This window comes from Ylistrum balloti, unplaced genomic scaffold (genome assembly GCF_031769215.1).
Source record: "Ylistrum balloti isolate Yb309-2 unplaced genomic scaffold, AGI_CSIRO_Ybal_v1 Utg370222, whole genome shotgun sequence".
NCBI lineage: Eukaryota > Metazoa > Mollusca > Bivalvia > Pectinida > Pectinidae > Ylistrum > Ylistrum balloti.
The window spans coordinates 218,741-232,929 of NW_026782186.1; the positions used below are offsets into that span (position 1 = coordinate 218,741).

Consider the following 14,189-nt stretch of genomic DNA (forward strand, 5'->3'; position numbering starts at 1 on the left):
TTTTAACAAATTAGGTCCTAATGACCTTGAATGCGGGCAAGGTTATTTCACCATATCTGTCGGGCTTCACCCGAGGAAGCTACAAGTCAAATATGGTAACACGTGATCTGCTTTTTTATAAGTCGCTTGAAGGAATAATTAATACCAGACGATAGACGCCGCACCACAATAATTCACAATGACATTTACATTGAAGTAAAAAGAGATTTTTGTAAACATTTCGTATAAATTTTGGAACAATGCTAGACTTTTTAAAAACACAATGAACACTGATATCTTGCTATGTTGTGGTACATTACCTATTGTTATGTTAACTGACCGCGACTGTTTGAATATGTTCCCTTCAAAAAAGTTGGTGCCCTCGCAGACGTATACTCCCGATTGCTCAATACGGATGTCTATCAGATGGAGTCGAGAGGATCCGCTAACTGGGGAGTTATTCCTAGTCCATGAATAGGTGACTGGAGGGTTACCATCGGCGAAACAAATCAGTGTCACATTTTCGCCTTCGTAGTAAACATCTTTTAATGGAATCGGTGTAATTGTTGGAGGTTGAGCTCTTACTGTTGCATTAAAAATGAAAATGAAATTGTTTTCTTGCACCTGAATAGGACTTGTAAGTTACTTTGTACACGATTTTCTAGGAAAGATTGAAATCGCAAATTAAACGCTAATGGAATGGCCGCCCCTAGATGACACCAAAGGAAACAAAACCGCCTCCATTTATGTTGAGAGGATCTCCAGATGTAGCTTAAGATCTTAAGAGCTCTTATAAAGACAGATTGAGTAAGGATCATGCGTGACTATACTCAAACAATCAAGTGAAATTCACTATTTAAACTTTGGGAACATCGGACAGCACATTTGAATATTGAGTCTAAATCTCATTATCGTAGGGATATTGGTATGTGACTAAGGCGGTAGGTAGTACACAGTATCTGTTTCCCTGTGAAGACACTACTGAAACTCAAGTGCTGAAGAGTAAACAACGAGAGACGTATGTTAAACAATATAGAGCTACGATCATAATTATAATTTACAACATCGATAATGTGATGTTTGAAGAACTCTGACATCACTTCTAGCAGTACACACGTACAACCCATTTTCAGATATGTCCAGTCGTCCTAAAGATAAAAAAGGGATGTGATACAATCGGAAAAAGAATACTTGGGACCACAGAGAGCTTTGCATGCGATATTCGGTAGTGGTGTAACAATATGTCGACTAATCGATTGTTGCGATAGCTCTCGAGAGAAATAGGTCAATAAAATATTTTCAAGTCGACAACATTCGCGATAGTTTCCTTGTATATAACACAAATACTACTTGAAAGCAAGATTGTTCCCCAAGTTATTGCCAAATAGATGCAAGCTAGCCTTCGTTTATTTTTGAAAGCATCGATCGGGTAGCGCTAAGTACAAGAACGGCACAATAGGCGAGAGTTTAATCAAGTGTTATGTCGTTGATTCTTATATGATCTAATGAAAACTTCAGACTATAGTGATGGAGGTGGTATACTCTTTAACTGCGGGTCCACGTTTTAGACCCATCATTGAAATGATCCATTTCGATAACAACATGGCGAAAGGTTATTATTTTATTATTGTTATTATTATTACATTCTTAATGACCTGTCAATACATAAAAGTTTATTAGGGCTATCAAACGGTAAAACACACAGCGATCCAAAAGGAAATAACATTAAACAAACCAAAAGGTAAAAGACAAATGTTAAAACTCTTAAATGGGTATGTTAACACAAAAGATTAAAATGGTACATCATAGTCTATAATATAGACCAACATCTTTCAGGTAATGTAGAATTTTACAAATATCAACAGTTTCAAAAAGGAATTTTAGACATCCAAGACGGGTAAGGACAACCTCGTCTGGGTGGTTGTCTCTATAGCCTGGATACCATTCACCGATAACAGGTTTAACAGAGTGCAATTTGTTATTGGTATAGGTATTTCAATCCTCCTGCCACTGAAATCTAAATCTGTTTAATAAATGGTTTAAAATCGGTATCCATAGGTTTCATCTTGTATAACTATGGCCGCAGGAACCTTATCATTATCTTTTGAACCATCAGTATATAAATGTAGAAATGTTTAATATTTTAACAACAATTTCGGGAAGAATAAACGAAAGGTGTAAGTGTGTGTATCTGATTTAACCATTTCATGAAGTAGAAAGTCAACTTGAGGTGATTAATGAGCCAGGGATGAATTTCTTTCGTTCCAGATGACTGAATTTGGTTAACATCAATATCTGTGTTTTGTAAAAGAGCGGAGATTCGAATACCGAATGATGGAATGGTTTTTGGTTTAGCCTTGAAACAAGGTTTAATATTTTGGATCAAATACAGGGGGAAAAGCAGGATTTGAAGGATTTGACCTTTGCTGAATGGAGTATTGCAAACCCAATTGATTTCGACGGCTATATAGTGGTTCGTTAGCCTCTACATAGAGGCTTGCTTTAGGTGTGGTCTTAAAAGCTCCGAGAGCGAGTCTGAGACCTTGGTGATGAACAGACCTTGGTGATGAACAGTGTCTAATAAGTTTAAGTATGAAGGTCTAGCACATCCATAAACGATGAACCGTAGTCCAATGTTGATCTCATAAGGGCTCTATAGAGTTTTAGCAAAACTTTTATATCGGCTCCCCAATCAGTGTGGGACACAACCTTTAGAATATTCACTGTCATAAAGCATTTGGCTTTAAGGTATTTTATGTGTAGAAGGAACGACAATTTCCTGTCGCATATTACACCTAAAAGTTATGTTTGCTCAACAACCGGAATGGGTACACCACAGAGAGACAGATTTGGATCGTCGTGTTGTTTCCGAATGTGACAAAAATGCATTCTGTTTTTGATTGTCAAAATTTAAAACCACTTACATCTGCGCAAATTTGTAGTCGATTCAAACATTGTTGTAGTTTTCTTCCGATGGTATTCATATGCTTAGACCGATAGCATATGATGAAGTCATTGACATAAATAGCGCCCTCCATTGATGGGGATATTGTTTTGACAATACGGTTAAGTCCAAAAAGTGTAGCCGAAAGAATGCTACCTTGTCGTACATCCATTTTCTGCTGATGGATATCGGAAAGTGTCATTCCATTCCTGACTTCTATCTATCTATCTGATAGAAAATTTGAAATAAGAATTGGTAGATTACCTTTAATACCTATATCGTGCAGATCTTTTATTATGCCGTATTTCCACGTTGTGCCGTAAGCCTTTTCCAAATCGAAGAAAACAGCAAATAAGTGCTCCTTCTTTAGAAAAGCCTCACACACAAAAGGTTTCATGTCTAACCAAATGATCATTGGTACCTCGCTTAGATCTAAAACCGCTTTGTAGAGGTGATATTATGCGATTGGATTCCAGATACCAAATTAATCTTGAATTTTTCATCCTCTTTAGAATTTTACAAACGCAACTCGTAAGTGATATTGGTCGGTAACTGGAGGGATCTGCTGTATATTTACCCTGTTTGGGGACAGGAAACACAACTGCCATTTTCCATGACTTTGGGACATTTCCCGATCTAAAAATATAGTTAAAAATATCTAGAAGTTTTTCTAATGATGACTCTGGTAGATGTTTTAGGAACTGATAGTGAATATCATCAGGTTCTGTTGCAGAGTCATGTGATTTTTTCAACGATTCTCAAAGTTCTAACATTTAGAAAGGTTGATTGTAAGTTTCATTGTGGGGTTGTATTTTAATTACCTCAGCGGTTTTCCTTTATCAGTATAGCTTTATCACAATCTTCATTAATCCAAGGTTTTTTTATTGCGTTTTCGTTTGGATTTTGTTATACATTCTTCGACTATCTCAAGAAGTTCGGTAGTAAAAGATTCTACCGGGTCTTCTAAATTCAGGAAATCAATGGTTTTGAGAATTTTAGTACTGAGATGTTCAAATTTACTCCAATCTGCTTTAAATAATTTCCAATGGGGTACATGACCGCTGTCCATGGATCCACAATTCCTTCGAAATATTGGAAAGTGGTCGCTTCCTCAGACATCGTCGTGTCTTAGGAAGCGACCACTTTCCAATATTTCATTTCATTGTATATAAATATTACTCTCATTCAAAAATATGACCTCAACACTTACCAGGAAATTTGTATAAAATGCGAGTTCCCATTGACTCTATATTTGGGACCGCTAACTGTCCAAAAACATTTGATGGAATTACTGTGTTGAAAACTATGTGTACGTCGTTTCGAACATAAAACAGAATATTTACAAGTGTTATAAGAGCTCTATTCAAATAACTTTCAGTATTCATGATATTATTTGCATTTTAGAATTACTTGTACATTTCATGGAGTAATATTTTCAGTGTAATAATTAAAAAAAAGTTTTGTTTTGTTCGTAATGAGAGAATACGATTAGTGCAAACATGCGGTGACTATTGCTACGAACAACACACTTTATCGAAAAAGTGTATAAAACACGAACCAGAATTTAAACCCTGTAGAAATGTCAAGAACAAATCATTCTTCACTATTTTAAACCAACTGTGAATCGCTATCAAAAACTGTTTATATCGGTAAAATTGAACGTTCCGCTTGGCCTGACGATTGGGACAGACACTCGGAGGAAAAATGATGAAAGCGTTCAATCGAGGCAGTGACATGTCTAAATATCACTGTTAACTTAAGCCTGGTATATATTCATTTGATAATTGCAATTAAATTTGTTTAAGAATCGTTTATTTCGCTGGAAATACAATGCAAATGTACATAATACTTATCGTGTTGCGTTCGTATCCGGCTGTGAACCACGTGGGACGTTATAAACGTACAGATCGAAACTCGGTTTCCGGTAACATGCGCATGTGTGATGCTGATTCTGGTGGAAAATGCCACCTATCAGCGACGTACAGATCGGTTATTTTGGAACAACAACTTTTCAAATTGGTTTATTCGTCGAAGGTGTATTCGTACCGGAGCAGACGACAATTTTACAACCGATTTTCAAAAACTGATTTTCTATGTACACGAGCAGTACATGTTTACGGTAGTGTCACTAAAATACTTCTTTGAAACCCACGATGATTTATCGATGTAGTTGCGCACACTTCTACTATAACTCCTTCCAGACCATTATGACAAATCATTGTTCAATTTTAGACGGACGCCATGTGTTACGAACGCTACACCTTGCTTTAACATTAATTAATTTACGACCCCGGAAAATTTAACATATTTCAACAAACGGAAAATGAAACTTTACCAACAATCTCTATAATATGCCGTTAGATAATTACATTGGTTTCATCATCATTTCAGATTGTTAAAGTGTTTCCTCCACACTTCATTATGTCACAAATTTCTGCTAATTTTTTTTCATTTTGAAGAGGAATATTTATTTCTCTCAGGAAGTCTTAACGGACACACTTCCTTTTTATGTGCTTTTATCTCCTTAAATAGTAATGAAAACACGTACAAAACCATTCTATTGTTTTATTTAAAATAGATTTTTAATTACAAACTATATAATTAGACACCTCCATATGGGCCAAGACTGAATTATCCCTCGAGTAACAAAGATGGGACACATAAAGTTAAATCAAGGTGCGAGAATAAGTAGGAGATTTATTATTTTAAAGGCAAAGGTTTTTTTCCAATATAATTTTTTTCAATTTTTTTTCATTAGCGTCGGGTGAACCCCAAAGGTTGTTATGACCTTTAAAGTCACCCAAAAGTATGAAAGGGGAAGACAGTTGCAATAGGAGTTCGTCTAGTTGGTTGTTCGTAAAGTCAGTTTCGAGGGAGATAGATGGAACATACTGTTAGCGTTCTATGGAGCGTAACACTAACAGCAGTTGCCTGGAGGTCTGTATTTAATGGTATGTTTCTGTGAGGAACTTGATTGTCGTCCAGGATAGCAACTCCACCAGTTGCTTTGTTGCCAAGCCGAAGCAATTAAACAATGAATAATTTCTGAAATTGATATTTGTGTCGGCTCTGGTGAGACAGATTACACTAGGGTTATGTTCCTGAGAAAGCCGAAGATTTCATCAATATTTGGTAGAAGACCTCTACAATTCCATTGGATTATTGTATCCATATCACTAAAAAAGAAATTTTATTTACAGCTTTAATAGAGATCTCGGAGGATCTGGAAGTAGCTACCTGGTACTCCATATCCTCCTTGCAGCATCACGGGTCTTCACGGTCGTAATACCAACCTTTGCACGACAGGCATAGGATGGACCCGACACAGGTATTTCAACAATCTTTCTTGCTTCGGGGAAAGCAATGTTGTTTGTATACTTGACGCGAAGGATTTCTTTTTCCCTGTGCCAAGCAGAGCAATCTCTTGAATATGCTGGATGCCTTCCACCACAGTTAGCGCAGTGAGCTCGACCATCACAAGCACCATCTCGCGACCCCGTTGTCGTGGCCCACAACTCTACATTTAGCACAAACTTTCTGTTTTTTACAGTTACTAGCATGATGACCAAATTTCGGGCAACCAAAGCATCGCAGTGGGTTTGAGATGTAAACATCCACACCAACCTTTACACGTTTTGGTAAAATTGTGGTGTTAAAAGTAAGAACGAAAGTTTTGGTGTCACGGATGCTGCCATCTCGCTTCACCCTGATCCGTTTAACATGGATGACCTTCTGTTGTTTTCCTTTGAAGTAGCTGAGGATGTTCTCCTCGCTCTCTCCCTGAAGATATGGACAGCGTATAACGCCCTCTGATGTGTTTAGGGAGGAATGAGGGACAACCTGTACATCTATTTCGAAAAACTCTGTCAATCCCAAGAGGTTCCTTGCCTGTTGCTGGCGGATAACTTCCACAAGAATTTCGCCAGACCGCAGTTGTTTTAACACTCTTTGGAGTACCGCACGTTGATAAGATTCTTTTTTCTATAACAAAAGGTGAAACGGATGACGTTGGTATATCCTTTTCCAACGATCGTATAACGATGAATTGGTTGAAATCATGGTCATCTTCGGAGTCTGAAGATGAAGGACAAGGTCGTTTATTTATTAGGGCTTTTCACCATTTGGTGAAAAGACCTATCGTTTTTGTTATGTTTCTTCTTCTTCTTCTTCTTATTATTATTTTTCTTCCGAACTTTATGGGTTCGTAATCTTTTAAACGGTAAAGACCACACCTAATATGTATTGACTATGTTATAGGTACATACTGGAAGGTGACGATGCAGATTTTTTAAGTAGGTCAAAAATCCAACATGGCCGCTATGACGTCATAAGTTAAAAACTTTAAAACGGCCGTAACTCGAAAAGCGTTGAGTGTACAGAGTTCGTCCACTTATGTTATTTGTAGACAATTTCCTTATCTAACTTTTCCCCATGCCATTATAATACAAAATATGTCTAATAAAAAAGCTCGCTATGGGGTCAATATTTGAAAATTTGAAAACAAATTTTTTTTTTAAATTTTGATTTTTCTTGAAAATTTCTTTAACACATCGATGCAGAATGACCTTCCGATGAATTTAGTGATTTTAGTTTCTCTGTAACGTTTACCACTTCCGTTGTATGCCATTTTGAAAATTTCCTTTGATCTTTTAAAAATGCCGACAATTTGGAAAAACTCGATCTAGATCTTTACCAACGGGCTTTTTTTGGAATAATTTATATCTGAAAGGTTTCCCCAGATGTCCTCTACCATTTAGTGTCATTTACAAAATCATCAGAAAAAAAAATGGCCGCCATGACGTCATATCCGATTTTACCTAAATGGCTGTAACTCAATAACGGCTCTAGCTATTGACTTAAGCTTAAAGCAGATTATAAACATAACCCTGCAAACATATTTCGTCAGAAAAAAATTTAGATAAATGGTGAAATTCCGGTTTCTGGTAGGGGTCAAAGTTGAAAACTGCAATTTCGGGTTACTAACTTTGACGAACTTCTCCTCAAATTCTATCAGGTCTAGAGACTTGATATTTCATATTTAATATGTCCAGTCAACAGTCAATAAAGGGTCGTTATATGAATGACCTTGGTCAACTGTCAAGGTCACAGGGGTCAAATGTCTTAAAATCTTAAAATGACATTTTCTCTATAACCAATTAGTATTGAAACTTAATATTTTGTTTACATCATTATGTTATCAATTCCTAACAATAGACATCAGGCAATATTGCAAAAAAAGTCAACTTCCGGTTTCCGGTAGGGTCAAATTTGAAAACTGCTATTTCGGGTCACTAACTTTGACGATGTTCTCCTCAAATTCTATCAGGTTTAGAGACTTGATTTTTCAAATTTAATATGTCCAGTCAACAGGCTATAAAGGGTCGTTATATGAATGACCTTGGTCAACTGTCAATGTCACATGGGTCAAATGTCTTAAAAGTTTAAAATGACATTTTTTTTCTCTAACCAATTAGTATTGAAACATAATATTTGGTCTACATCATTATGTAATCAATTCCTAACAATAGACATCAGACAATATTGCAAAAAAAGTCAACTTCCGGTTTTAGGTAGGGGTCAAAGTTGAAAACTGTTATTTTAAGTTACAAACTTTGACAAACTTCTTTTCAAGTTCTGCATAGCCTTGAGTCTTGATATTTCAAGTGTAAAATGTCTGATCAATTATCTATCAAATTTGTTAACATCAATGACCTTGACCCACTTTCAAGGTCACAGGGGTCAATTATGTAAAAATCGTTAAATGGTAATTTCTCCTTTGTTAATCTGCCCAAAGTCTTCAACTTTGGACATAAATATTCTGTGGACATTTCCTGTCGAATGATATAAGAGAAACGTACCTCAAAATTCAACTTCCGGTTAGCGGTAGGGGGTCAAAGTTGAAAACTGCTATTAAGGGTACCAATCTTTGAAAAACTTCTTCTCAAGTTCTGAAAGGCCTAGAGGCTTTATATTTCACGTATATGAAGCATATGTAACTGGCAACAAAGTTTGATAATATAAATGACCTTGACCTACTTTCATAGTCACAGAGGTCAAATAACTAAGAATAGTTAAATGACATTTTCTCACTTTATAGAAGGCACACAATTATGAAAATTGATTACAAACCTTCTGTGGACACTTCCTATTGATTATTATAAGAAAAACTTCCTTAAAAGTTCAACTTCTGGTTTTCGGTAGGGCACAAACTTGGAAAGAGCTATTTAGGGTACCAATCTTTGAAAAACTTCTTATCAAGTTCTGGAAGGCCTAGAGGCTTGATATTTCATATACAAGAAGGATATGTAACTGGAAACAAAGTTTGATAATATAAATGACCTTGACCCACTTTCAAGGTCACAGAGGTCAATTAACTAAAAATCGTTAAATGACAGTTTCTCCATTTCTAGAAGGCTTACAATGATGAAAATTGATTATAAACCTTCTGTGGACACTTCCTAGTGATTGTCATTAGGAAAACTTCAAGCAAAATGTCAACTTCCGGTTTCCGATAGGGGTCAAAGTTCAAATATACAAAATAGGGTACCATTGTTCAACAATTTTCTTGTCAAGTTTCACAAGGTCTAGAGAACTAATATTGGGGATGTAATGATCATCAGATGTTACATTATAAGGCTTGCAAATATTAATAACCTTGACCGACATTCAAGGTCACAGGGGTCAAATATGTTTGAACCTTTCAAAAGTGTATTTCCTCGTTATTATGTAGTTATATCCTCTTAACGTTTCAAGATACAAATTTCATCTTTGGATATGTTGCAGAGATTAATAAACAATTAATCTTTCTCATATATCGTTATCAGGATAAATGTCAACTTCCGGTCAACTTGTCGCCAAAGGAGTGAAAAGCCCGCCAAATTGTTAACAATAATTTCTAGGTTTTTTTTGCCCATAGTTAGGTGTTTAGGTTTGCATTACCCGTGCTCTTCACCCACCTCGGAGGGCACTACTAATGGTACGGATCTCCGGTACACGAGTGCCAAGGATATAAAGGTAGCGTACCTGAAAGAATAGAACTCTTTCGATTGGCCCTAAAGTCACCGCCTTCTGGGATACAACTGTAAAATAAAAGTTACAGAAACAGATGGGTATACGGTTGGATGAAATAAAAAGGAAAAGACATGACACTTAGGACATAAAGTTGACCCAGGGCTTGGCATGACCAGCCGATTGATCATTCAGGACGATGATGACCACCCGTCTTACTGAGATAGAGGCCAAAATGATGTATTTGGGGAAGGTCATGCGAGATTGCTTGAGAATAAAGTGCAAACCACATAACCGCCCCTCAACTACAGGATCCTTTCTCCCAGTACTAACGGGACGCAACTCACAGCAGACAGGTTGCCTCTTTTAGTGGACTTTTACCACATGCAGTCGGACACAGCGGATATATTCTAACCCCTATTCGCAGGGGATCAATTTCGAGAAGGAATTGCATGTTTATGTATAAATTGAATAACATTGAAATAAAGTGTATGAAGTGTTATGTATATCAGTGTGCTCCATATTTGATTGTATACAAAGTGTCAATATTTTTTTCATGCATACCATTTGGTAGTATTCATTTCTGGACTTCAAAACATATTTAAAAGGTATCAAATTATCGTGATAGTACTACAATAGTCTCGTGACTATCGCAGTACTATTGTGATAGTTTTTTGGTATCAATAGTCACCCCAAATGTCCGGCGATGTTTCTTTCTCCCTGTCATAGTAGGTGGGTGAAGGCGATCGAGTAGTCGAGGCACCATGTCCAACTAGATGAAATCGAAAAGGAATCAATAATGAATAGTTCGCAATTCCAATTTTGTTTCATAGAGCAATAAAGTTATCAATTTGCATTAAAGATTTTTGTGAATTGTGAGGAAATAACACGCATTAAAACGTTAGTGAATTGCTGCAGAGGAAGAAAAATGTACGCCTGGGCTGCAGTGGAAGAAAAATGTACGCCTGGGCTCTCTTTCCTTTCCCGTCATTGTGAAAAAAATTGCCGATAAAAATGAACACACGCCTTTTTAATATCTAAAGTGTTTTGTCCCTTCAACTTTGATGACTAAGATCTGATCTGGTGTGTAATAAGTATACCTTGAGTTATGAGTGAACAAGTTTTAAATCAAACAATATGCCCACTGGGCCTGTTTTTATCGCCTATGAAAACCTTTCTTGCTTCAGACAGAAGGCAATCGGGCGTCCGCTTAGGAAAACCCCAATATTTGATTAAACAAGAGGCCTAGCGGCCTTGACAGTCACCTGAGATAAGCAATATTGAATATAAAGGTTAAAGGATAGTTATCAATATCATGAAATAGAAATTGTGACACTGAATATAGTCAGTGTCTTTACATTCATACAAAACTGTTATCCTATACTGATAATTTTTATAAAGGTATTTCCAGTTGGAAATAACCAACGTTAAGCTAAAAAAAATTTTTTTTTAAATAACAGTAGTGTAAAACAATATTCCTCCCACGGAAGTAATGTGAAACTAATTTCGGTAATTAAAGCACCTTAAGATGCTTCCATTCATGAAGAGTATTTGATTCTACAATATCTGGGTCTGGAGAAGAACATTTGTGAAATGTAAGTCAATTTGACCCCATTTGGTCTCGCCTATCAGCCCCATAGTTCAAAATAGGCATACCATCAAGCTGTCCTCCTTCATTTATAATTCTAACCAAGTCTGAAGCATTTCCAATGGACCAAATTATTGTCAAAAACCCACGGAGAAATGTGAGACAATGAAATTCACAATTTTGGTAAAACGCCATAAAATGCTTCCATTCATGAAAAGTATTGAATTCTACCATATCTGGGTGTTGAGAAGATTTTTGAAATACGAGTCAATGTGACCCTTTTTGGCCCCGCTCCTAATGCCATCATCTTTCAGATAACCAGAATTCTATTAATCTTAACAGTTTAAAAAAGATCTTGAAACGCTACGATAAAAAAGTAGACAGGTCAATGCAGTCCAATAAAAAATGTTTAACGGTGAATGGCTCATCACATCCAATGCACCGAGGGTTATCTTCGCCTTTCAATATATATGAATGCATAAGGTATGTATGACATTGTCTCGGTGGTTGTCTCTATAGTATGAAGTGCTTGGAGGTAGAGATTTATAATACATTACAGCAATTCAAGCCTTCAAGTATCTAAGCGATGTCATGTTATGATGATTCAGGCAAAACTAGCATTACTACTCTTACTGTCTTAACGACCTGTCAACACATAAAAGGTCATTAAGTCCATCAACCGGCAAAACACACAGAGATCCAAAATAGGAAATAACATCAAACAAACAAAAAGGTGAACCACAAATGCTAAAAATCTTAAATGGTTATATTATCAGAATTATAATAATAATTATTATCACTATCTTAACGGCCCGTCAATACACAAAAGGCCATTATGGCCATCAACCGGTGAAACATACAAATGCTAAAAACCTTAGATGGGTATATCATCACAAGAGATTAAAATGGTAAGTCATAGTCTTTAATATAGACCAACATCTTTCAGACAAACTAGAATAAAAAAAACAGTTACAAAAAGGTCTTTGCGTATAGCAAAAAGAGATAAATCACATTATACATACCAGAACATTTGTTCAGTATACACACTATGAAGATCCATAGAATACCCATGCTTTTTATATTATGAGACGAACAAGATGTAATGCATCAAATTAAAGTAAGAAAGTAAATCATGTACGCTTATACGGAAGTCAACACTTTTAAGTTAAGTAGACCCGGAAACTATCTGTTCATCTATGTGAAAAGCTCACAGCATATATGCGGCCAAGAAAGATGCTCATACCAACAACGTGACATTAAAATCAGTTACAATTAAAATACTAATTTTCGTGATATTTGACGGCAGTGTCAAATATCGCTATTCATTTAAAGTTTTAATATCTTGTTCATATATAATAGTTCCAAAAACGGACTAGAGACATGTAATGTTATGTTGAAAAAAAACTCAAGTTGATAGATCAATGCAGTTCAATAAAAAAAAAATTAACGATGAATAGCTCATCACATCCTATGCATCCATTATGCATTACAAAGAACACTGAAACGTTTAAAGAACTGGCTTAAATTGTATTGTGCTACAAACTGTCTTTCAAGCTTGTTCGGTCTACAGGATTGAATCGAATGATGCATGGTTAATATCAGAATGGAACTAGAAAAATTAATATTAGCTGTCTGTCGGATAAACAGAAGTATAACATTGTGTACAAAAATGAAAATAGTGACAAGTACTAGTAGGAAATGTTTTCAAGAATATGCCAAATGGCACGAGGAGAATTATACCAATATTAAGTCGGTAACGTTTGTTTGCAATTTTTATCTTATTAAACCAGTATAAAAATGATGTTTATCCTGAATAATACTTTCGTCAAATAATTCAGATATTGAAAGCGGTCAGCAATGGAGCATTTGCAGACAAAATTGATTGTGTAAATGTTGTGAACGTAGAAGAAATTGAGGATCAATTCTATTTCATATTACAGTGTCCATTTCAGTCTGACTTACGCCAAAGAATCTTATTATATAAAATATTGGAAGCCAAGTGTCTATGAATTAGTACAATTATTAAGTGTTAACAATGTGAAAGAATTGAACACAAAATGCAAACTGATACATTTAGCATTAACAAGAGGCCCAATGGGCCTTAACGGTCACCTGAGGAATATATGTCAATAATCTGGGGATTTTAAAATATTGCAAAAATGTAACAACACTGGTGCAGGACCATGTGTAAAACATCTGTACCAAGTTTGAACATGACCCACCCAATGGTTCTTGAGAGGAAGTCCATAATGTCTTTTGAATCGCCCCATAAAGTTAAAACACTTGCCAGGACCTTGTGTAGTACACTCGTATCAAGTTTCCCCTTTCCCCCTCCTGGGGCCCCTATTGGGGCCATGCCCTTTTTCTTCGCAAACTTGAAGCGGTTTCCCATGCAGATGCTTTGTGCCACGTTTGGTCAAAATCCATCCAATGGTTCTTGATCTTGAGAAGAAGTCATCTAAAGAAGGTTTTTACAGATGGCCCCTTTTACATCCCTTACGGGCCCAAAAGGGAACATAATTACTTTTTTCAACATAATTTCATATGGCCTTCACTAAGGGATGCTTTCTACCAAATTTGGTTGAAATCGGTCAAAGTTGAATTTTTGACCCTTTTGAGCGCCCCCTAGTGGGGCCGTTTTTGACCCGATTTTTTTTCATTCACAAACTG

The 14,189-nt window shown here is 36.1% G+C and overlaps 1 protein-coding gene across 1 annotated transcript in view; it reads right to left on the minus strand.

Moving 5' to 3' along the window:
* LOC132551854 (carcinoembryonic antigen-related cell adhesion molecule 1-like) overlaps positions 1-12,590 on the minus strand; it is a 28,386-nt gene extending 15,796 nt beyond the window's left edge. The window contains exons 1-3 of the mRNA XM_060215998.1: positions 12,542-12,590; positions 10,623-10,703; positions 300-563 (exon numbers count right to left, since the gene is read on the minus strand). Of these exons, the coding sequence (XP_060071981.1) occupies positions 300-563; positions 10,623-10,703; positions 12,542-12,590 (394 nt within the window). The remainder of the gene's footprint in view (positions 1-299; positions 564-10,622; positions 10,704-12,541) is intronic.
* Between the last annotated feature and the right edge of the window lie 1,599 nt (positions 12,591-14,189).